This window comes from Haliotis rubra, unplaced genomic scaffold, assembly GCF_003918875.1.
Source record: "Haliotis rubra isolate DU_JTF1 unplaced genomic scaffold, ASM391887v1 Scf442, whole genome shotgun sequence".
NCBI lineage: Eukaryota > Metazoa > Mollusca > Gastropoda > Lepetellida > Haliotidae > Haliotis > Haliotis rubra.
The window spans coordinates 418,765-444,480 of NW_025767127.1; the positions used below are offsets into that span (position 1 = coordinate 418,765).

The 25,716-nt window shown below is 43.5% G+C and overlaps 1 protein-coding gene across 1 annotated transcript in view; it reads left to right on the top strand.

The window, feature by feature from the left end:
- The first annotated feature begins 24,807 nt into the window (after window positions 1-24,807).
- The window catches only part of LOC124289488 (heat shock protein 75 kDa, mitochondrial-like), a 92,446-nt gene continuing 91,537 nt past the window's right edge, over window positions 24,808-25,716 (top strand). The window contains 1 exon segment of the mRNA XM_046726117.1: window positions 24,808-24,945. Coding sequence (XP_046582073.1) covers window positions 24,810-24,945 — 136 coding nt within the window. The 5' untranslated portion in view covers window positions 24,808-24,809.

A 25,716-nucleotide genomic window follows, 5' to 3' on the forward strand; every position in this document is an offset into this window, starting at 1 on the left:
ACAGTCGCCATACGTGTATGAAAAGTAGTGCTTTGTTGGGATTATTTCCAATGCTAAGGAGAGAAAAAAGTTTAGTTTTAGTGTTTTGGTTTTGAATTTAATGTAAAATAAAGCCTTCAACGAAGCCATTTTATTTGAAAAGGAAATTCTTTACAGATATATTATAAGGAACAAATTCAGTTTATTTCAAATATTAATGTCGAAAGAGCCTCTCGACATTGTTGACAACATGAAATAAATTTCGTTCGTTATTCCGCCTAGGGGAATGTTTGTTTGATTAGAGAGTTGATTTAGTTCGAAATTGTTTTAGAAAATGAAATTAATATCCGATAAATTCCGTGTTAAATTTTATCCCAAGATGTATCGACTACTACTGCATTATCGACTACTCGATAAAACAGTGATATTACCTGATCTCATAGCCAACCGACCGATACCTCCACGGGCTCTACACACAACATGAAGTTTGGTTTAAATACATATTTATAATGGCTAAAATATTTAGATTATTGTGAGTGTTGTTTTGCGGCGTTGGACACCGTTGCTTAACACATTGTATCCATACCGGAAATCAAACCGAGTCGAACTAGGACGCGACGTGCGAGCACTTTAACTACTGGGCTACCCGGTCGCCCCCTTTAATTCAGAAGTCGCCGTTTACCGTTGGGTTCGTTATAGAAAGTGGTAGTCATGTAAACTAGTGAGTGAGTGAGTGAGTGAGTTTAGTTTTACGCCGCACTCAGCAATATTCCAGCTATATGGCGGCGGTCTGGAAATAATCGAGTCTGGACCAGACAATCCAGTGATCAACAGCATGAGCATCGATCTGCACAATTGGGAACCGATGACATGTGTCAACCAAGTCAGCGAGCCTGACCACCCGATCCCGTTAGTCGCCTCTTACGACAAGCATAGTCGCCTTTTTGTGGCAAGCATGGGTTGCTGAAGACCTATTCTACCCCGGATCTTCACGGGTCTGTAAACTAAATTTAGTAAAATTAGACAAGCCAGTCGCCAGTTCCAAATCTGATTGCTTCCAACACAAGCCAACATGATATTTTGTTCTGTTCACAAATATAAAGAGTATATTTGTGACTTCATATTTTAAAAATCACTACCCAAACAATAGTTAGTTGTTCCAGCCAAATGACATCGTCTGGATTTTCCGCCACAATTCGCTATGACAGAGTTCCCTCCCTTGGGCACAGAAGCCAGGACTGGAAGCCGCGCTTCCTACCTCTCGTTTTCCTCCCAGATTAAGCTGCCACACTATGATATAGCTAGCATACTGGTTACAGCGGTGTTAAACCCAATACACTCACTCACTCCTACACACTGACAACACAGTAGTAGGGGTGCTATAAACATGGAACCACCACCATACTCCTACCGGTATCTATGAATACAAGGGACATAACTCTGTACCAACGATTCGTTAATCCAGACATTTCTTAATCCGACGTACACTCTGTGCACCGTAAAGTCCGGTGTAAAGGGGTTCCACTGTAATCATTTACATTTACACCCGCGAAGGTTGTGTGAAGGTAAAATGTTGAGAAGTTTACAAACAAAAACATTCACGAACCTTTTTACAAAACTTTTTAAGAACGGCGCGTTTTAGATCCGACCTCTTCAATAAGCAACCAGTCATTTTCGGATCTGAAATCACCCCTTGGCGGGGTGTACTGACACTCGGCCCTTTAGGACCTGGCGTGTTCCCTAGCAATAGTGACGGGTTGTGTATCTGACTGGTTCCGTGGACCAGTATTCATTATAGAAACAGGTCTTGAGTCGGCTAAGATAGGAAGCGACAAGACATCGGTCTTTCCACAGCTTATACCAGTTCTGTCCCAGTGGACACCAACGCCAGACAGCGCTCTGCAAGAACCGGCGGCGTCTGTCTTCACAGGACACATGTACTGGGCATTGTTCTGTCAAGACTTAAGTTCTAACAACTCCAGATCTTTTAAATTCAGTCTGGTCTTGTTGATGCATTAGTTTAGAAATGGCGCCCAATTCTTAGCAGAGTCGAGAACGCCCAATTAGCATTCAAAGATGGAGTCGAGCTGTTGGTCAGGTCCATGGCGGTTGCATAAGGTATCAAGCCTCACAGGGTGCATACGTCCAAAGAGGTTATATCTAGTATAATCATGTGTTATACCTAGTATAATCATGTGTTATACTTAGTATATTCATGTGTTATACCTAGTATATTCATGTGTTATACCTAGTATATTCATGTGTTATACCTAGTATATTCATGTGTTATACCTAGCATATTCATGTGTTGTACCTAGTATATTCATGTGTTATACCTAGTATATTCATGTGTTATACCTAGTATCAGACGTGGTGTAACACGTTAAGATATGGTAAAAGATCTCCATGGAGACAATACATGGAAATGGCCTCCGATCGTGTTATATACTACCCATCAAAGTTTAGACTCACTAGTGTAAATGAAGCCACTTACTCCAGTCAACTGTTCTAGACTAGACTTTGCAAAATATTCCATACTGTTTAAAGGTATTGTTTACACATGAACTGATGTATTGTTAAACAAATTCGTAACGTTGAAAAGATTATTGTCACGAGTTCAATACATGATGAAACTCAGTGAAAATTGGCGAATTCTTAACAAAACTTTACACCAAAACGCAGCTGTTCACATGCACAATATTTGCACATGCTTTTTAGCAATTTGATGCATGATCCTCGTGCAATTCATCTGCATAAGGTTTGCAGTTGGTTCCCCAAGTTAGTGGAGAAATTCATCTTCGATGTAACCATATATATATATATACATACCATTTAGTGGGTGCTTTAAGTGATGGGTTTGATGGGTTGTACAGTTTTACACTTCCATAATGATACACAGAAGATTATTATTATATTCTTTCATTATTATATGATACTTATATAGCGCACATATCCTCGCAACTAGTACATGCTCAAGGCGCTGGTATTTTTTCCCTCGATCATTGGATGTCAATCTCAACGGCACATCGAATTATCAATCTATCTCAACTCCCTGGGGATCATACAACTCTTGCAGCTACTAGGCGCTCCCATTGCGGCTTTCCCATCCTTACGACCCGTTCACAGCTGGGTGGATTGGGACACATAGTCACAGTACTTTGTCCAAATTTACTGCACGTTGCTGTACCCGAAACTAGGTGTTTGCGCACGTATTCATGTGGCCACCATCTGGTCATATACCAACGGATTCGTGGGTTCTATTAAGTGCACAGGGTTTTGTACTGTACACTAGGGATTGTGACAACACTGAAAGAGTCTGCACACAAAGTTGACTCGAAAGTTTTTACATCCCGGCACCTCCAAGCTCGCTGGATCACTAGCCTGGCGACTTAGACACTCGCTCACCACGCCCCCAAGATACAGGTCTAGGACGGTTTTGTTCCGATCACTTGTTGTTGATTTAGTCGATATCATAACGAACTACGGATATACCGAACTAATATTACTGGTCCCTTTGAGTTCGTAATAGCCGTAGTTAACTTACATGAAAGCGACCTGTAAATACTCAAGTCTGGGCCTGACAATCCAGTGATTAATATCATGAGCGTTCTGTGTAGTGTCAATATCAAAATCGGTTATAGGATGCACAATAGAGAAACGGGTGCAATGTGTTCTGCTTGCTGGAACATGCGACATGACTGATCCCTTTATCGAGACATGTTGTAAGATATTTAGTACTAATTCATACAAAATAATGCTTTCCACAGTTGTGATCCTTATAAACAAACACGTTGGGGATGTAGTTTCATTATTCAAAGCCCATTTAAATTCAAATCATTTTGTCCACTACTGGCTGCTCACACCTTTAAAACGGTTGCTAAAAGTTGACTTCCTGCCAAAGAAATACAAGTAAAAACACAGTTACGATATGTGTTTTTCAGCTGGACCTAAACATGGAAATCTCATGCATACTTATACTGTACAATTGGTTCTGTGAGTAAAAGAACTGTCGATAGGCTGTGTTAACGTTCTCACGTCTCCAACGACTCCTTGAGCTCTCCATGTTCCACTATAGCTTGTTCCACGCCTGTCTGTTTCAGCCTTGAGCTCTCCATGTTCCACTATAGCTTGTTCTACGCCTGTCTGTGTCAGCCTCCCAATCAGATCTGGCAATCGCACTTTGACTTCTCCCGTCACTACTGACAAACGTTAGACAAATGAGCGACGATGTCGACGGCGAAACGTAGTGGTTTTGTTAGCTCAACAAGAGTTACGACGGCCCAGTTCGGCTTCTGAGTAATAAAACAACATGGCCGCGTTGTGGTTATAAACTGTCATTTACTTCCGGTCAGTGGTGCGACTCAACTCATGTGTAATCTGGAGCGCTTGTAGAAAGTGCTCTGGAAGCATGAGTTAGAAATACAGTCTTGAAATGAGTAAAGCGTCAAACAATTTTCAAATCGAATCTCACACAAGTCGCAAACCAATCGAAAGACCTTACAACAGTATATAACAGACATGGAAATCAATTTCGTGAGTCAGAGAGTGCTTTTTCCAGCAATATCTTTGCTTGGAAACCTTTTGCGTAACGAGCGAACGCTTTATCCTCTAGGCTACACACAATGTCACATGAATTTAAAAACAGTGAGTGAGTTTAGTTTTACGCTGCCTTTAGCAATATTCCAGCAATATCACGGCGGGGGACACCAGAAATGGGCATCACACATTGTACCCATGTAGGGAACGAACCCAGTGTTCGGCGTGACGAGCGAACGCTTTAAACACAAGGCTACCCCACTGCCCCTTAAAACAGAATACATAACGGCAACTATTAAGTCATAAGTTCGAAGCCCAATGCACTGCTGAAAAACTATAGTGAAAAGCCATTGTGAGGAGTCTTCAGATCCGGGGCGGTGGGGTAGCCTAATGGTTAAAGCGTTGGCTCGTCACGCCGAAGACCCGGGTTCGAATCCCCACATGGGTACAATGTGTGAACCCCATTTCTGGTGTCCCCAGCCGTGATGTTGCTGGAATATTGCTAAAAGCGGCGTAAAACCAAACTCAGTCAGTCAGTCTTCAGATCCGAAGGCGATGTGGGCTTGTGGCTAAGGTATTCGCTTGTCACTCCTAAGCATACGGCCGCCATATAGCTGGAATATTGCTGAGTGCGGCGTAAAACAAAACTCACTCACTAAGGATACGGTTCAAGTTCACATGGGTACAATGTGTTTCTTACGTTTGCGCTGCAATATTGCTAAAGTCGGCTTACTCACTCACTGTCCAGATCATAACGCTACATCTGGCTAGAACCGACATTAATACGAGTTAATGCGTTCGAGCTAGCGAGCTTCTAAATTCAGATACATCAATCCTCAATATAACGTGCCAGAATACAGAAACGTTCTCTGAAAACGGCGTCAATAAACAACATCGTATGGAATTGTCTGACATATGCATGAACACTCGTGTTAGCGTTAACAGGTAGAAGTGATTTATACCTCTTGAGAATTATAACCCTTTTAGCGTTTATCAAACCAATATCGTCCCCACAACTCAAGAGCACAAGAGAGCCAATTATCTAGCTTGGGTGACGTAACTTTTCATCATCAGTATAATTGATATGGATTACTAAAATAACATAAATGCATTTCTGTACATCTCATATCGATAAATTTATTGATTTATTTACGTGCGTTCGGACATCCGGCGTCCGCTCACCTGGGGCTGCCGGGAAAGTTATGAAGCACTATGAACTTAATGCTCGGGAACTTGGAATTGACAAGGGTACATCAAATTGCGCATATTTGACCTCGAATGTCGTGCTGGGTCACGGTGACACTGCCAACAAAGGTTGGTGGGTACATAACTTCAGATTTGCATAAAAGTTCTGAGGTTACATATTCAACTACGTTTCAGATATTTCAGTTTAATTGATTGGCTAAATGTCCAATCAATCCGGTTGTCGCGAGACGCGCGTGAGGGCCCTGTATGACTCTCTCCTCGTCTAAATTGACTGAAGTAAGATGGGAGCATCTTCTTTTTCACTAGGCCTCAAATCTCCAGGGGTAAGACGTTAATTTCGTATTCAAGTCGTTACATTTTTCAAAAATGTAACCGAACAATAGTAATTAATGAGCCGCGCGTTCCACAAAGCAAGGACAGGGGGAATCCCACAGTTCCAGGCTATCAAGAATTCAGATTAACACCAAAAACTTCAAGATCAAATGATTTAACCAATAAAATGACATTTGTTATTTTTAAGGGATGTGTGGCGGCTAGCAGCTGTGGCTTGTGGGAAGGGGCCGGGCAGTGCGTGAACGCCCAAGGGGGTCAGACAGCCGGACTTCGATCTCGTCGGTTGCGTTGTTCTCCGATTCAGCTGTCCCTGCGTCGTAATTAGTGGTCTTGGCTTCACAGATGAAAGACGCGATCTGCACAAGTAACGCTCTTCTCGGCGACTCTGTTTCATTTTCTGTGCGCGGTCCGAGGATTTGACTTCTTTAATTATTGGAATGATAAATTGGCCGAGTGACTCACAAGATCGAGGAAGGGAGCGCCTTGGAATTCAATCCGGGCTCTTCGCGTGGTGCAGTATGGGAGACAATCAGACGTTATTCCCAGGCGATACCTCTCTCCGATCCTCCGTATCGATTGAGCCGAGGAAATTAACGCTATCTGCCTCTCCCCTCTCCCGGACTCACCCCGACCAGAAGCACCAAGCTCCAAACACTGTGTTTCTAATCTGTGCATACTATCGGTAGTCAGTGGAGCATTTTCCATTTATTCAGCATATTTCTCGCTGTCGGTCCTCACTCAATCATATTTCCCGCGCTGCGAGGAGCCGTGGGTTCCTTTGTTCTGAAGGGTTCGAAGATGCTCCGTATCCCCTGAAAGTGCACACGTCCGTGTTTTTACTGACTGGCATTTGTCCTGCTGTCCTGCTAATGCCCTCCTGTCTTACAGCTATCGTTCCAGCCTAACTCATTCCGTTAATATACCGCATCGGACCACGCACGTCGGTCATGACGCAGATGACGTTACGTTGGGCGCTCTGTTCGACTGAGCTGTCTTCAACACTGGCGTTATAAATGTCCGAATAAAATCGAAGCAGTGTTAATTTAAGGGGTACGAGTAGATGGTGGGCTTTATTGCTGTGCTGTCGCTGAAGTTTGTGTGCCAAGACCTGTCAGACATCCCATCGCTCCTCGCGTCTCGACATGCATCATTAAAGCTTCAGGACACCTTCAAACCACAGAGCAAAGGGACCAATGTTAGACACACAGCGAAATGTGTATCGTGATTTTCTTATTAATTGCTACTTTTTATATATTGTATATATTTAAAAACTATTCTTTCATCGTATCATATCATCAGCCATTTTTCACGACAGCTCAAAACTACTCGACCCTTTTATCTTGAATTTTGCATGGTTACTTTGAGCAACCCTTATCCATTTCAATCATATATAGGATGTGTTGGTTATTGTAAGTTACAGAAAGTGTACACGACTGTTTTATCGAAAAGTACACAATCCAGGAGCTTGGTCACGGAACGGGTCTGTGGGGATTCTCCGAGCTGATTTCCTGGGTTCTGTTCTATTTTGATGTTAATGTTAAAGCCCGTGACCATTTTGGTCGAAACATCTATAGATCAGACACCTTAATATTTACGCTTAAGACATTTCATAGCCGGGTATGTGTCAGCTGTTACACATTTCACTGCCGAAACAAATATTAACAAAACAGTTTTGTCATTCACACCGGGTTAAACCAGACAGAGATCCGCGTGGTACAACCACACCCAAGGAATTATAAATAATCAATCTGATTAATAATCAAGGAAGATAAATAAAACATCTGCCTCCCCCCGTGAGTCCGTTTGTTAGAACGTCTGTGGCAATCCACGGTGACTGTTGTATGGATGGAATACTTGTAGTTCTAAACGGTTAAAATTGGCCCTTCGCCTACCAATATGAATTATCTAAAATACCGACCCGTGGGTGTCCGGGGATGGAATAGGTCCTCGGTTGCCATGCTATCGACCACTGGTTTGCGTGGCCAAGACTCTTTTACTTAAATATCGACGTTACATTCTACCGCCGTAGACAACATCAGAGGTCATGCGAATAAACGTCGGAGGTTAAGGAAATACCAGGTATGGTTGCAAGGGTGTTTAGCCCTGACTTGCAAAACAACGAATTCACTCATATTCGATGTTTGCTAAATGTATAGGTAACAAGAAGTGGTTATACAATGGCTCTGAATGTGATACGGGTATTAAACTTATATTATGGAACTTACGTTTTCGGCGACTGTGGAAACGGAAATTAAATTTGCACATAACACCACATATATAAATACTAGACATATAAAAGAAACAACACTACACATGTAAGCCACATTAGACCACATATATAAAATAAACCCCACAATACAACCTGTATCAAAGAAACCACATTAGATCACCTGTATCAAAGAGTGAGTGAGTGAGTGAGATTAGTTTTACGCCGCACTCAGCAATATTCCAGCTATATGACGGCGGTCTGGACCAGACAATCCATTGATCAACAGCATGGGAATCGATCTGCGCAATTGAACCGATGACATGTGTCAACCAAGTCAGCGAGCCTGACCACCCGATCCCGTTAGTCGCCTCTTACGACAAGCATAGTCGCCTTTTGTGGCAAGCATGGGTTCCTGAAGACCTATTCTACCCCGGATCTTCACGGGTCCTTGTATCAAAGAAACCACATTAGACCACATATATAACGAACTTTAAAGGACCAAGGCCTCCTTTCACAAAGCACTAAGGTGATCGTAAGTCACCAAGGTAATCTTAGTGAAATGTTAAAGAATGGGAGTTAAGGTTAACCTTAGTAAAGGTTGCTTCGTGAAAGGAGCTCCAAATCTATACAGGACTTAAAGCACCACATCTTGACTGGGCGCTGGGACGCTGACGTCTCAACTCCACCGTTCAACCACACTCCAGAACGGAGATTTATTTTAAGTAAATATTGCTGACAGCTGAGCGTGTGACGACGGCCTGCAGTGTGAGATTGAACGTCAGTGTTTTCGTGAATGCCCATAATACGACAAATATCGACTGGAACTATTTCAAGTCATTTCAAGAGCAGGAAATAAGCCTGAAATCGCAGCATCATTATCGATAAATAATAACTATTTAAATAGTCTCTATAAATATATATGATCCGGGTTTAGAGTTCGGAGCTGTTAGTGGTGCCATTGCGAAATGCGCTAGTGCCATTTAAAGTGGAGGTTGGGTAGGTAAGTGGTTACAGCGTTCTGTCGCCACCGCGAAGGACAGAGTGCGACTCCCACACACAGGATGCCTCTTGCACGTGTCCAAGGGTGTCATGTTGTTGGAATATTGCTAAATAACGGTGTAAAACCCAACTCACTCACTCTATTTCTCCATGCTGTTGCAGCACCTAGTACGTTACAGTGACTCAGTGTAATAGCGTTATAGGTATGTTCATCTATTATACAGTTTTAGTTTGAATGGGCGGTGGGGTAGCCTAGTGGTTAAAGCGTTCGCCGGTCACGCCGAAGACCCAGGTTCGATTCCCTACATGGGCACAAGTGTGAAGCCCATTTCTGGTGTCCCCCGCTATCATATTGCTGGAATATACATGAAGGTGAAAGAGACGTAAAACTAAAGACACTCACTCATTTTAGTTAGCAATCAATCATTTGAATCCAACTTGCTCTACGACTGCACTAATACCGCTTGTTCCTCACTATATATAATGCCCTGTGTTGAACATTATTTCATGATCGTGGTAAACGGAAATACTTCAAGTGACGTTTTTAAATGCTATTATGTTGTAAGCTCAAGGATCCTTTGTCTACTCCTATTGAGTCGTTGTTGATCAATATGTTCCAATGGTTGTCCAATGGACGTTGAAATCAGGGCGAAGGACGTGTGGGCACTTCACTTTTTCGATCCCAACAAAATCGTCGATTTGTAACCACGTTTATTTTTTGTGAATAAATGAATATTTATTGTAACATCACTTTTAAAAGGCGTGCTTGTTATTATTCATGACCAATAAAAGCAGTGTCAGGTTTCATCTGCAGTACAAGCGAATGTGTCCACTACTTTGTTAAACAGATAAACACGACACCCGGTGCTCATGATTGCTTTCTTTGTTTGTTCAATGCCACACTAAGCAATATTCGCCTATATGACGTCACTCAGTAATTAATCGTTTATAGACTAGAATCCAGGGTTTGCCATGATGAGCATCGACGCAGTTGGGATACGAGTACATGTATCAATTGTATTTAGCGAGTCTGACAACCTGAATTCGTTAGTCTCCCCTTTCAACAAGGATGGGATACTTGATGTTGGTCATTTTTTACCCAGATTTCGACGGATCAGAGACGATTGGTAGAAGCACCTGATGTATAATTCTCATATCGTTAGTCGACTATTTGGTCGGCTGACATCCAGTATGTGGTATTGTGTTCTTGTGTTTAAACGGAGTCTGCTGCAATAACTTGACTCTTTTTTCTCCTGTGGACCCATAGACAAAAACATTCCGATTTTTTTGCTCAATACAACTGAAGAAGCATTTCTTGTGGGGTCAATCTTAATCTTGACACATTTTAATCTGAACTTAGAATTGTCCAATAATGGTCTGCGTGTTTTTAGGAGAGGCGCTGAAGTCCAGCCCCAAATTATATTCATGTTGGGCTGCAAGAATCCAGCTCTTGCGTTCTAATCCCAGTTTGTAATGTTTCGCTTGTCGTGGGATTTTCCAAAATTTGGATCGTCTGTTCTCCCACAAGCTAATGCGTATGAAACTTTACACCATAACTACTTGACTCGATTCTGTAATGTAATGGGTGAGCGCGTTGCTTGATGGGTAAGATTGCGTTGCTTGATGGGTGAGAGTGCGTTGCTTGATGGGTGAGTGCGTTGCTTGATGGGTCAGAGCGCGTTGCTTGATAGGTGAGAGTGCGTTGCTTGATGGGTGAGTGCGTTGCTTGATGGGTGAGTGCGTTGCTTGATGGGTGAGAGTGCGTTGCTTGATGGGTGAGAGTGCGTTGCTTGATGGGTGAGTGCGTTGCTTGATGGGTGAGAGTGCATTGCTTGATGGGTGAGTGCGTTGCTTGATGGGTGAGATAGTGCGTTGCTTGATGGGTAAGATTGCGTTTCTTGATGAGTGAGAGTGCGTTTCTTGATGGGTGAGAGTGCGTTGCTTGATGGGTGAGAGTGCGTTTCTTGATGGGTGAGAGTGCGTTGCTTGATGGGTGAGAGTGCGTTGCTTGATGGGTGAGCGCGCGTTGCTTGATGGGTGAGAGTGCGTTGCTTGATGTTGCTTGATGGGTGAGAGTGCGTTGCTTGATGGGTGAGAGTGCGTTGCTTGATGGGTGAGAGTGCGTTGCTTGATGGGTGAGAGTGCGTTGCTTGATGGGTGAGAGTGCGTTGCTTGATGGGTGAGAGTGCGTTGCTTGATGGGTGAGAGTGCGTTGCTTGATGGGTGAGTGCGTTGCTTGATGGGTGAGAGCGCGTTGCTTGATGGGTGAGAGTGCGTTGCTTGATGGGTGAGAGTGCGTTGCTTGATGGGTGAGAGTGCGTTGCTTGATGAGAGTGCGTTGCTTGATGGGTGAGAGTGCGTTGCTTGATGGGTGAGAGTGCGTTGCTTGATGGGTGAGAGTGCGTTGCTTGATGGGTGAGAGTGCGTTGCTTGATGGGTGCGAGAGTGCGTTGCTTGATGGGTGAGAGTGCGTTGCTTGATGGGTGAGAGTGCGTTGCTTGATGGAGAGAGTGCGTTGCTTGATAGGGGGGGGGTGAGTTGCTTGATAGGTAGGTGAGTGCGTTGCTTGATAGGTGAGAGTGCGTTGCTTGATGGGTGAGCGCGTTGCTTGATGCGTAAGATTGCGTTGCTTGATGGGTGAGAGTGCGTTGCTTGATGGGTGAGAGTGCGTTGCTTGATGTTGGGTGAGAGTGCGTTGCTTGATGGGTGAGAGTGCGTTGCTTGATGGGTGAGGAGTGCGTTGCTTGATGGGTGAGAGTGCGTTGCTTGATGGGTGAGAGCGCGTTGCTTGATGCGCGGGTGCGTTGCTTGATGGGTGAGTGCGTTGCTTGATGGGTGAGAGTGCGTTGCTTGATAGGTGAGAGTGCGTTGCTTGATGGGTGAGAGTGCGTTGCTTGATGGGTGAGTGCGTTGCTTGATGGGTGAAAGCGCGTTGCTTGATGGGTGAGAGTGCGTTGCTTGGTGGGTGAGAGTGCGTTGCTTGATGGGTGAGTGTGCGTTGCTTGATGGGTGAGAGTGCGTTGCTTGATGAGTGAGAGCGCGTTGCTTGATGGGTAAGTGCGTTGCTTGATAGGGAGGGTGAGAGTGAGTTGCTTGATGCGTGAGATGGGGGAGTGCGTTGCTTGATGGGTGAGAGAGTGAGAAGAGTGCGTTTCTTGATTGGTGAGAGTGCGTTGCTTGATGGGTGAGTGCGTTGCTTGATGGGTGAAAGCGCGTTGCGTTGCTTGATAGGTGAGAGTGCGTTGCTTGATGGGTGAGAGTGCGTTGCTTGATGTGGTGAGCGCGTTGCTTGAGTGCGTTGCTTGATGGGTGAGAGTGCGTTGCTTGATGAGTGAGAGCGCGTTGCTTGATGGGTAAGTGCGTTGCTTGATAGGGGGTGAGTTGCTTGATGCGTGAGTGTGGGTGCGTTGCTTGATAGGTGAGTGAGTGCGTTTCTTGATGGGGGAATGTGTTACTGCAACCCATGCGAAAATGCTCCTCACTCATTCTTAGAATGTTCTTTATACAATCAACATAGAAAGATCATGCTTAAAGCTATTCAAGATGTATGTGCTAGTAATTCTGTGATTACACTATCTATTGTTTTAAACGGCATTGCAGACCTGACAAATCATACAAATGAAATTATATTAAAAAATGTACATCAGTATATATGCAAATCTAAACGATTCCAGTAGTCTTCTTTCTATACGCCTTTTGTATTATAACATTTCCCCTGAACTGTCAATCTTTCTCTGTCTGTTACTTACAATTGTTTGTGATGTAAATAGTTATTGTAAATATCTTCGGAGAGGGATTTCATAAGTTGTAAGAACTTGTCCCCGATCCTTTTCACATAGTGAATAAAATATGTTTAAACTAATGTGTAACTTGATGGGTGAATGAGTGAGGGTGTGCGTTGCTTGATGGGTGAGAGTTGCTTGTGAGTGAGAGTTGCTTGTGAGTGAGAGTGCCTCAGTGAGTTCTTTTGACGTCACTTGGTACAGTTCATCAAAAGGACAATAAACTCATTCGTAAGTCAGAATGGAAAGTTGAAATAGCGTTTTCAAGTCTGAAGCTTATTATACGATATTTAAGATACAGTGGACCCTGGGTTTGATGTCACAGGTTATATCACCAACCCGGTTGTAACACCATGTTTTTTCAGAACGGATTTTACCAACCTCTTTTGGTTATAATGCCATTTTTATGCCAAAGGCTCGACCTCGCAAATCAGCTGCTTTCGTCAGCTGAATAATTACTGGAGTATATAGTTAAGTGAAGCTTTTTAAGGGATATTCCTTTTTTGGGTGATATTAGAACCACGTTCTATGTATATGGATCAAGAAAATGATTATACCTTTCAAACGTTAAACGTTGAACTGTGAATTTCGGGCAAACTTCGTACAATCGTTTCTCAAGATGTGAGCGTGAACATGGTCGGGGTAAAATTTGAAATTTACAGTGAAACATGTCAGTCAATGTGTTGCTGTACATTCAGTGGTAAAAACCAGGCTGAAAGTTGTTTTTTAACTGAAACGTATTTTGACATGCGGCGTCTGTCACGTCAGGAACGGCAACGTGCAAGTGACATGTTCGACGTTGGAACAAGACAGGGAATTGTGGCAGGAGCTCTTAAAGGTTAACAGTCAGTAATTAGGAGATTACAATCATGATATCGAGAGACATGTTATTCGGGCGTTATATACTAACGTGACAGCATCCTGAGGGCACGCCGTGTTATTTGCGCGCCGAACGGATGTTGTTTTGTGACACACAGGGTGTGTAATGTTACTGAGTACGTCGAAATATCTTCTAGACATTAATGTTAAGAAATTCAGAACAGCACTAGCCCGTTTCAGATGTAGTTCCCATGATTTTCTAATAGAAAAAGGTAGGCATTTAGGGATACCACGGGAAAAACGATTGTGTAAATATTGTACTTATCAGGAGCTAGAAGATGAATATCATTTCTTGCTTGTTTGTCCATTGTATGCAAATATCAGAAAAGAATACATAAAGAAATATTTCTACTTGAACCCCCGAATAGACAAATTCTATACCCTCATGGCATCCCAAAATCAAACAGCCACAAAACACCTTGCAATGTATGTATACCATGCCTTGAATATGAGATCCTCTGCATTACAGATGTGATATTATTTACTATATGTTCATTTATATTGCACCCTCTGCTACTGTATGTTAAATGTACTATAGGCCTACGGCCTCTTCAGTACTGTATATAAAGATTGAGTACGTCCAACAAGGCCCCGTTTCACAAAGCTGTCGTAGCGCTACGACTGTCATAAGTCTATGCTACAGGGCCTAGATTTTCGAAGCTCTCTTAGCACTTGGCGCTAAGAGAACTTCGAAAGTCTAGGCCCAGTATAGGAGGTACGATTGCTTCGAGAAAAGTTACGAGGTCTTAGGCTTACGAGAGCTTTATGAAACGGGGCCCAGGAGTACATTACCATTACTTCAGAAGCCAGCAATCAGCCCGGACTTGTCACCCATGTCTGGAATATCCATGGACGACACGTACGTCACCGTCAACAACCACTGACCACTCTCAGAGACCTTGGTAGTGCCCTGCAGGCAGAATGGGATGGCATGAACCAAGTTGACATTGGACGTTTGATTAGCAGTATGCCTCGTCGAATCCTGGAAGGTCTTGAGAATAGAGGCGGATTCACGCGATATTAATGAGTTTGACTTTTCATGGTAAAAGAGGTGATGGACAGTAGGGCGCTTTGACCAATCATCTCGCACATCATATGATCATCTGACGTTCAACGAGTAAAGCAAATCTCAGTCAGATGTTCCTATTACATTGTAAAACTATTTGTCTCATTAAAGATATATATTAATACTTGTCACACCTATTTATTGAATATCCAGTACGTTTTAATAGTATGAATAAACTCATCCACAATTAAGGAAGGATAACAATATATGGATGAACAACTTCTTGCTGTCATCCTTCCTTCCTGTTCCAACTTCTAAATGCCTCTCAACGAAGTTATCCGTCGTCTTCATAGCTCTCACAGCAATAAAGAAGTTGTTCATCCATATATTGTTATCCTTCCTTACTGCTCTCAAAGAAGTCATCCACAATTAATCTCATTTTATAGTTATAAGAAATGATGATTGCAAACTGAGGAACTGAAATCACTGTTGAATTTCAAGATGGTGGTCTTCGTCCCCTTGCCATAACATGACAGGGTAGCCAAACCGGGACACAACCGACAAGTATGAACAATCGTGTTTTGTTTGGTGTCAGTGAAGAAAATATTTCTATGCTATAAATTATTTGATGTTGTCAGCTAATGTTATTATTTTGCAATCGACTAAATACTGTTATTGCTGTCAATCAATAAATAGTACTGTTTTCTTACTTTAAACGTTGAAACAATTTCCAAATATGCTTGTCCACGTGTAGACAGAATTTCCATAGAAACAAACAACTCCAAGAATTCAGTTTAAATTAAAAAGAAGTTCCAGTGTGGTGGAGAACATTAAGAAAATCTGTCTTGCTTCATCTCGGGCTCTTGCATTACATTGTAGCAGATACCCTATAGTTATACAATGGTCTCTAATTGTAGGGAATTATTAGGGTTAGGATTTTGTGAGACATATTAATTCTTATGGTATTGTACAAGTTTTATTCCTGATGTAATAGAGATACTGTACTAAACAAAATTGTTGTAACAACTTTAAACAAACAAACAAAATAAAAAGCAAACAAACAAAACCAAAAATACAAAAACGAACTAGATGCAAGATTAATTCAGGTGAAACGCAAAATATAGATAATGCCCCAACAAGAGATAATATTATAAAAATGATTAAATGTCACGATGTGACATTAACATAAAAATGCCTGAAGAATATCATGTTCTTGTATTCCTGTTTCAGTGAAGGATCATTGGTTCAACCACGGGTCTCCGGATCGATGACTTGCAGTGGTCTACCGTTGTAGTTACAACTACAGCACATGGCGAGATCCCTTCCGTTTCAAAACTGCGTTCGCATAATACAAGTTGCTAGTTTAAAAATTTAAGAGTAAGAATCAAAGTTTAAACAAGATTGCAACTAAGAGTTCCCTTGGTTTCGTGTGTGTACTGGCGCCACCTGGCGACATCTTGCTTCATTTCTTCCGTAGATTCAATTATCTAACTTTTTCTACATCGAATCCCTATCTGTTGAAAATTAGATGTGAAGATTAAAAGAAGTGTCACATATCATCTCGTGTTCGACTCACGTCGTCTCAACGGCAATTTCTACACATCTGACGACGAATACTACGGTACACAGAATTGCGGGTAATTAGAAAAGAGAAACCCTGGAGCACAAAAGATACGGAAACGGAGTTTCACTAGGTGGGAAGATCTGATAGGCCAATTTGCAAAAGTCGCCTTAAAGTCTCTTCACCCAGTCATCTGATAAATCGAGCAGGACAGACCTGAAGCCTTCTTGAGTGGTAATACATAGGCACAGGTGGGTTTTGTCGTATCCAATATCCGTAAGCCTGAAAACAGGTGTCAGCAGCTGTGAGAGCAGTGCTACATTATGTCAGATTCCTAATATCTAATTTGAAAATATCCTGATAGCCCTGCAGCAAATCTTGGTCTCGAGCTTTCTATCGCTATGATACTGTTAATATGTGCACTGCGCCCGTTCATCCTTCAGATCATGGCTTTGACTTACGCTACGGACTTACTGTTCTGATAAAAAGGTTAAAGATTTAAATTGGACTGGTTGTACAGGGTTAAAATGCCGTTGAGTCTGACGTTTTGGATTTGTGCTTCTTGTAGGAACTGTTCCCCGATCCGGCTTTCATCCCCAATGCTGCAATTCCAGCGCAATGGCGTCATAAGACAAAATTAAAGTAAGATTTAGGATTGGCCTACGGACAACGATGACTTTGTGTGGGGTTTTCTTTTGTCCAACGATCGTTGTTGGTCTTAACGGGTCAGGTATTCCAAGGAACGTCGTACGGACACTGGGTCTTATGGTCCAGAGATTGGCGTATGATGGGATGGGTCACTTTATCAAAGTATCGTAGTGTAAAACGGGTCTTCGTGTCCAATTGAGGACCACAGTGTCTAATGGGCTCTGTTGTCCACGGAACGTCTTGTGGAATGATTGGGTTTCCTGGACAGGAACCGCTGCATGCATGAAGTCAGGGTCATTGTGTCCAAAGTTTGTAGTGTGGAACGGATCATTTTGTCCAAGGACCGTGCTTTCCAAAGGTTCTTTATGCCCCCAAACCGTCGTGTAAAATGGGTCCTTACGTCTAGTGGTCGTGGTGTCAAACAGGTCCATTTTTTCGAGAAGTTGTTCGAGGAACATCGTATGGAACCGCTGAGTGTTTTTGTCCAGGGATGTAGGTGTGCATGGAAAGGACCATTTTGTCCAAGGATCGTAACGGATATATATAAGCTGTTCTCTGTGAGAAGTTGCGTCCCTTTGTCGTGACATAAACCGCGGAACACGGATTCGAATTCTAGGGTTGTCTGCACCAATGTCTTATTTAATGTAACCATCATCAGGATGATGTTTCCTGCAATATAGTGAATGGGTGAGAGAGTGAATGACTGGTTTGACGCAACTTTTAACAATATTCCAACAATATCACGGCAGGGGACACCAGAAATGGGCTTCACGGGTCGTACACATATGGAGAATCGACCCAGGGGTTCCTTTCACGAAGCAACCTTTACTAAGGTTAACCTTAACTCCCATTCTTTAACATTGCACTAAGGTTACCTTAGTAACTTACGATCACCTTAGTGCTTTGTGAAAGGAGGCCCTGATCTTCAGCGTGACGAGTGACAGCTTTAACCACAAGACTCCTCCACCTCCATCCTGTAACGTTACACAGGAAGTGATAAAATTGTATTATAAGCGTCACTGGCAGGTGTTCCTGATTTGGTAAGCCATGTTTGTATTTAGTTTTGATCGTTTTAATCTTTATCAACGCCGCACTCGGCAATGTATCGAGCAGCCACACGACAGCGGTCTGTAACTAATTGAGTCTGGACCAGATTATCCTGTGATGAACACCATGGACATCGAACGAAGTCAACAAGCCAGTCGATCTCGTTTGTCATGTGCACCTTTTACAACAAGCATTTGTTTCTGAAGATCTTGTAGTCCTGATGGACAAGCATGGGATGCTGAAGACCAGTTGTAACCCGGATCTTCATAGGGGACAAGCACTGGTTGCTGAAGACCAGTTGTAACCCGGATCTTCACAGGGGACAAGCATGGGTTGCTGAAGATCAAGTCTAACCGGGATCTTCATGGGGGACAAACATGGGTTGCTGAAGACCAAGTCTAACCCGGATCTTCATGGGGGACAAACATGGGCTACTGAAGACCAGTTGTAACCCGGATCTTCACAGTGGACAAGCATGGGTTGCTGAAGACCAGTTGTAACCCGGATCTTCACACGGGACAAGGGTGGGTTGCTGAAGACCAGTTGTAACCCGGATCTTCACAGGGGACAAGGGTGGGTTGCTGAAGACCAGTTGTAACCCGGATCTTCACACGGGACAAGGATGGGTTGCTGAAGACCAGTTGTAACCCGGATCTTCACGGGTAGACAAGCATGGGTTGCTGAAGACCAGTTGTAACCCGGATCTTCACAGGGGACAAGGATGGGTTGCTGAAGACCAGTTGTAACCCGGATCTTCACAGGGGACAAGGATGGGTTGCTGAAGACCAGTTGTAACCCGGATCTTCACAGGGGACAAGGATGGGTTGCTGAAGACCAGTTGTAACCCGGATCTTCACAGGGGACAAGGATGGGTTGCTGAAGACCAGTTGTAACCCGGATCTTCACAGGGGACAAGCATGGGTTGCTGAAGACCAGTTGTAACCCGGATCTTCACACGGGACAAGGATGGGTTGCTGAAGACCAGTTGTAACCCGGATCTTCACACGGGGACAAGGATGGGTTGCTGAAGACCAGTTGTAACCCGGATCTTCACAGGGGACAAGGATGGGTTGCTGAAGACCAGTTGTAACCCGGATCTTCACAGGGGACAAGCATGGGTTGCTGAAGACCAGTTGTAACCCGGATCTTCACAGTGGACAAGGGTGGGTTGCTGAAGACCAGTTGTAACCCGGATCTTCACAGTGGACAAGGATGGGTTGCTGAAGACCAGTTGTAACCCGGATCTTCACAGGGGACAAGCATGGGTTGCTGAACACCAGTTGTAACCCGGATCTTCACAGGGGACAAGCATGGGTTGCTGAAGACCAGTTGTAACCCGGATCTTCACAGTGGACAAGGATTGGTTGCTGAAGACCAGTTGTAACCCGGATCTTCACAGGGACAAGGATGGGTTGCTGAAGACCAGTTGTAACCCGGATCTTCACAGGGGACAAGCATGGGTTGCTGAAGACCAGTTGTAACCCGGATCTTCACAGGGGACAAGGATGGGTTGCTGAAGACCAGTTGTAACCCGGATCTTCACAGGGACAAGGATGGGTTGCTGAAGACCAGTTGTAACCCGGATCTTCACAGTGGACAAGGGTGGGTTGCTGAAAACCAGTTGTAACCCGGATCTTCACAGTGGACAAGGATTGGTTGCTGAAGACCAGTTGTCACCCGGATCTTCACAGGGGACAAGGATGGGTTGCTGAAGACCAGTTGTAACCCGGATCTTCACACGGCACAAGGATGGGTTGCTGAATACCAGTTGTAACCCGGATCTTCACAGGGGACAAGCATGGGTTGCTGAAGACCAGTTGTAACCCGGATCTTCACACGGCACAAGGATGGGTTGCTGAATACCAGTTGTAACCCGGATCTTCACACGGCACAAGGATGGGTTGCTGAAGACCAGTTGTAACCCGGATCTTCACAGGGGACAAGGATGGGTTGCTGAAGACCAGTTGTAACCCGGATCTTCACAGGGGACAAGCATGGGTTGCTGAAGACCAGTTGTAACCCGGATCTTCACAGTGGACAAGGGTGGGTTGCTGAAAACCAGTTGTAACCCGGATCTTCACAGTGGACAAGGATGGGTTGCTGAAGACCAGTTGTAACCCGGATCTTCACAGGGGACAAGCATGGGTTGCTGAAGACCAGTTGTAACCCGGATCTTCACAGTGGACAAGCATGGGTTGCTGAAGACCAGTTGTAACCCGGATCTTCACAGTGGACAAGGATTGGTTGCTGAAGACCAGTTGTCACCCGGATCTTCACAGGGGACAAGGATGGGTTGCTGAAGACCAGTTGTAACCCGGATCTTCACAGTGGACAAGCATGGGTTGCTGAAGACCAGTTGTAACCCGGATCTTCACAGTGGACAAGGGTGGGTTGCTGAAGACCAGTTGTAACCCGGATCTTCACAGTGGACAAGGATGGGTTGCTGAAGACCAGTTGTAACCCGGATCTTCACAGTGGACAAGGGTGGGTTGCTGAAAACCAGTTGTAACCCGGATCTTCACAGTGGACAAGGATTGGTTGCTGAAGACCAGTTGTCACCCGGATCTTCACAGGGGACAAGGATGGGTTGCTGAAGACCAGTTGTAACCCGGATCTTCACAGGGGACAAGGATGGGTTGCTGAAGACCAGTTGTAACCCGGATCTTCACAGTGGACAAGGATGGGTTGCTGAAGACCAGTTGTAACCCGGATCTTCACAGTGGACAAGGTAGGGTTGCTGAAGACCAGTTGTAACCCGGATCTTCACAGTGGACAAGGGTGGGTTGCTGAAAACCAGTTGTAACCCGGATCTTCACAGTGGACAAGCATGGGTTGCTGAAGACCAGTTGTAACCCGGATCTTCACAGTGGACAAGGGTGGTTTGCTGAAGACCAGTTGTAACCTGGATCTTCACAGTGGACAAGGGTGGGTTGCTGAAATACAATTCTAACACGTCTCTTCGCAATGGACAAGCATTTGTTTCTGAAGACCAGTTGTAACCCGGATCTTCACAGTGGACAAGCATGGGTTGCTGAAGACCAGTTGTAACCCGGATCTTCACAGTGGACAAGGGTGGGTTGCTGAAATACAATTCTAACACGTCTCTTCGCAATGGACAAGCATTTGTTTCTGAAGACCAATTGTAACCCGGAATTCACATGGGACAAGGGTGGGTTGCTGAAGACCAGTTGTAACCCGGATCTTCACAATGGACAAGCATGGGTTGCTGAAGACCAGTTGTAAGCTGGGTTTTCACGGGGAACAAACATGGGTTGACGGCGACCAGTTGTTGCCCAGAATTGTACACCTTGGGACTGACACCGAGAGATGAGGTATACAAACTTTCTCTTTTTAGCTTGTTAGTGACGATTTTGTGCATATGTTACAAATCTTGTTTTGGTGAATGTTTTATGTGACATTTGGATTTGGCGTGCAACCACCTAAGGACTCAAGTGATGTGGCGTCACATTCAAGTCATTGGTACCATGATATCAGCCATCTTTTATAGCAAAATAGCACCAGGCTAATCAGTTAGCTTGCTTCTTTAACCAGCAATACCAATATTTCTTTCTTCCGTTCTTTTCATCCAACTTTCCTCCAGATTAAGCTGACACGTAGTGCTGTACCTAACGGCGCTGACCAAAGCTCTGTTCATCCACCTCGGCTGGTGCAACCCAGATGTTCATGTATTCGCTGCGAATCAGATTCGGGTTTAATTGTTATTGGGTAATATTTACTTCTAGTTCTTGGTGGAATTGACGGTTGCTACCCTGTCGCTATGAGGCGCTTTATTTACTTCCTTCATCAACCCTGGCGATGAGGCAACACCGGGTGTCCGCAGGTGACGATCCTTGGAAATCAAGCCCCCAAAAAACTATGAAGAACAAGCAGCATATTGTCTCTGCCCAAACCAGCAGGGTTACTGAGAATGGCGCGATGAAGCCCATGATGTTCTTATAACAACACAAACTAACGGCATTAGGAGCAGGACCATTGCATGGTACCATACAAGAATAACAGGAATTGACTTGACATGTGTTAAGGTGATGGCCCAGACGTTCCTTCTCGTAACGGTGCCGTATGGACCAATCTTCACCAATCAGACAGGCACCGTCTGGTCGACTTCTCTGCTGCCATCGTTTATTGCATGTAATTCAAGTTGGACAATCTATTTTAATCTCGCAATAACTGGTTACCGCCATCAATGGTTCCCAACCAATACAGATCTCTAATCAGACAGTCTGGATCTAGATCTGTCCGAACATTGTGTGCATTGTGAAACTCTCGTCCCCCTTACCGGCCACTACTCCCATAAAGGTCTGCTGTCTCCAGCTCCAGCATGCCACATCATTATAGCTGATATCAAAAGAATTAAAGGAGCACTGAAAGATATACAATGAGTGAGTGAGTGAGTTTAGTTTTACGCCGCACTCCGCAATATTCCAGCTATATGGCTGCGGTCTGTAAATAATCGAGTCTGGGCCAGACAATCCAGTGATCAACAGCATGAGCATCGATCTACGCAACTGGGAACCGATGACATGTGTCAGCCAAGTCAGCAAGCCCGACCAGCCGATCCCGTTAGTTGCCCCCAACGAGAACCATATGGGTTGCTGAAAAACAATTCTAACCCAGATCTTCACGGGTCGAAATATACAAAACAAGGGTTCACTTTATAATCGTCTGAAGATTACGTGTGACATGTGTATCTGATTATTAGTATTTCATCCCATATGTAGTATTTATTTGCAGAGCACCGTATCTGTAGTTGATCGGATAGTGTCTGCCCGGGGAGCGGAAGATCGGTTGTACGAACCCGAGTCACGTCTTTTCAGACATTAAAACATTATACCTATACCCTCCTTGGTGCGCGACAAAACGGGGCCAGAACAAGGCCTACGGAAATTTCAAGGACCTCAAGAACCTACCGATTAAAACCAGTGCTTTGTATCTCAGTAGGCTTACACTGTAAAACCAGCTTTAGTTCCGCCAAGTAGAAGCAAACGTACACGAACGCACGCGCGCGCACACACCGGCAAGCACGTGCACCAGCGCAATAATCTTAAACGCGACGTTAGCTGCCACTTAACCCATTGCAGTTCCAGTTGTACATTTCAGTAGTGTTTCAGGATGGGTTTAATTAAGGTCGCCGTGCACAAACACGTAAGACTTGCTGTACACGAGATGGTGACGTAAATGTGGATCGTGTAGCAACAATGACTGATTAGAATGGATTGCCATTGATGGCATGAACTTCAGTGACAAAGGTTTTGCGGAAATGCTATCTTTATTACATCAAAAATATTTTTTGTACATGTATTACGTCAACAAATATGTCTGTATTACGTCTTTGATAATGCCTGTATTACGTCAACAAAGATGTCTGTACATGTATTACGTCAACAAATATGTCTGTATTACGTCTTTGATAATGCCTGTATTACGTCAACAAAGATGTCTGTATAACGTCAACAATGGTTTCTGTATTACGTCAACAAATATGTCTGTATTACGTCTTTGATAATGCCTGTATTACGTCAACAAAGATGTCTGTATTACGTCTTTGATAATGCCTGCATTACGTCAACAAAGATGTATGTATTACGTCAACAAATATGTCTGTATTACGTCTTTGATAATGCCTGTATTACGTCAACAAAGATGTATGTATTACGTCAACAAATATGTCTGTATTGCGTCTTTTATAATGCCTGTATTACGTCAACAAAGATGTATGTATTACGTCAACAAATATGTCTGTATTACGTCATTGATAATGCCTGTATTACGTCAACAAAGATGTCTGTATTACTTCTTTGATAATGCCTGTATTACGTCAACAAAGATGTCTGTATAACGTCAACAATGGTTTCTGTATTACGTCAACAAAGATGTCTGTACATGTATTACGTCAACAAATATGTCTGTATTGCGTCAACAAAGATGTCTGTATTGCGTCAACAATGGTTTCTGTATTACGACAACAAAGATGTCTGTATTGCGTCTTTGATAATGCCTGTATAACGTCAACAAAGATGTATGTATTACGTCAACAAAGATGTCTGTATTACGTCAACAATGGTTTCTGTATTACGACAACAAAGATGTCTGTATTGCGTCTTGGATAATGTCTGTATTACGTCAACAAAGATGTATGTATTACGACAACAAATATGTCTGTATTACGTCTTTGATAATGTCTGTATTACGTCAACAAATATGTCTGTATTACATCAAAACGGAAATGTCTGTATTACGTCAGCAATGATGTCTCTATTACGTCAACAATGGTTTCTATATTACATTCGATGTTTGTTAAATGGCAATCAGTAAATATAAAGTTTGTTGGATACTCATGCGAAATATTGTTTTTCTTACCTAGGCGTCAGAATCAAATGACACTTCTAATGCATCTTTGGTACTGTTCAAAGCTGATTAGTCAATAGCTATACTATTTATTTACACCAAAGACACTCGTAATGATGTACGTTTAATGCAATTTACAAGTTCGGTAAATCACGTATATCACTATCTTTTGCAGCAGAAAACGAAGCTTCTCGTTGTTAGGACAAACCGAGATGTGTCGGCGCCAGTGATTGGCTGTAAGCATTTGACCTTTCCAACATGGCAGCCTCCATAAGATCATGTGTGTATCGGCAGACCCGGTCGATCTTGTCGTTAAAACAATGTCGCCACAGCACCGTGAGGCTGTATAGTCAGCAGTTGAGACAAACAACACAGGCAAAACATATCTGCACAGGTATGACAGTTTCATCCGTTTAAAAGACATCAGATATACAGTGTATCAAGCAAAACATGATGAAATGCATTAAAACTGATTATTTTGTATTTGATCTTGTCTTTGGGTGTTATGGTGTTTTGTAGTGCAGGCACGGACTTTAGATTCCACAGTGTATAGTTGTCAACGAATCAGCTTCGTGTCACTTCAATATCACCATCTTGTTGAGATGATTGCATTGTGACAACAGTGTAGCCGAGAGCCGCGACGGGGTCCCGCAGTCAAGACTAACAACAGACCAGAACAAAACACATGAAGTAAACTCGAAACAATGTAATCTACCAACGGCTTCAGTAAAAATGAAATGCAGTGATAGTCAGAAGTCTTTATGAAATTTTGCACATGCTATATGAGTCCAAACCCAAACCCCTGAACACCCAACCCCAATGTTTGTTCACCTCCTGATCATTACAATGCAATGCAATATATCTCAAAGCACAGAGTGAGTGAGTAAATATAGTCTTTTATGCTGTACTCAGCATTATTCGAACTATATCACAGGCTTAATTTATACTGCCCTGCAAATAATCTGGACAAGGCAAAACAGTGACTAAACACCAAAAGCCATGCTATTTATGTGTTCTGTTAACCATGCCTCAGATCCAAACAACCGGATCCATGTTGAAATTTACATCAGGCATTGGTTATTGGAGTCAACTTCTAACTCAGAGTCCCCATAGGAATGGCACAGATAAATCATCACACTCCTCTAACGGGTTCTGATGGAAAAGG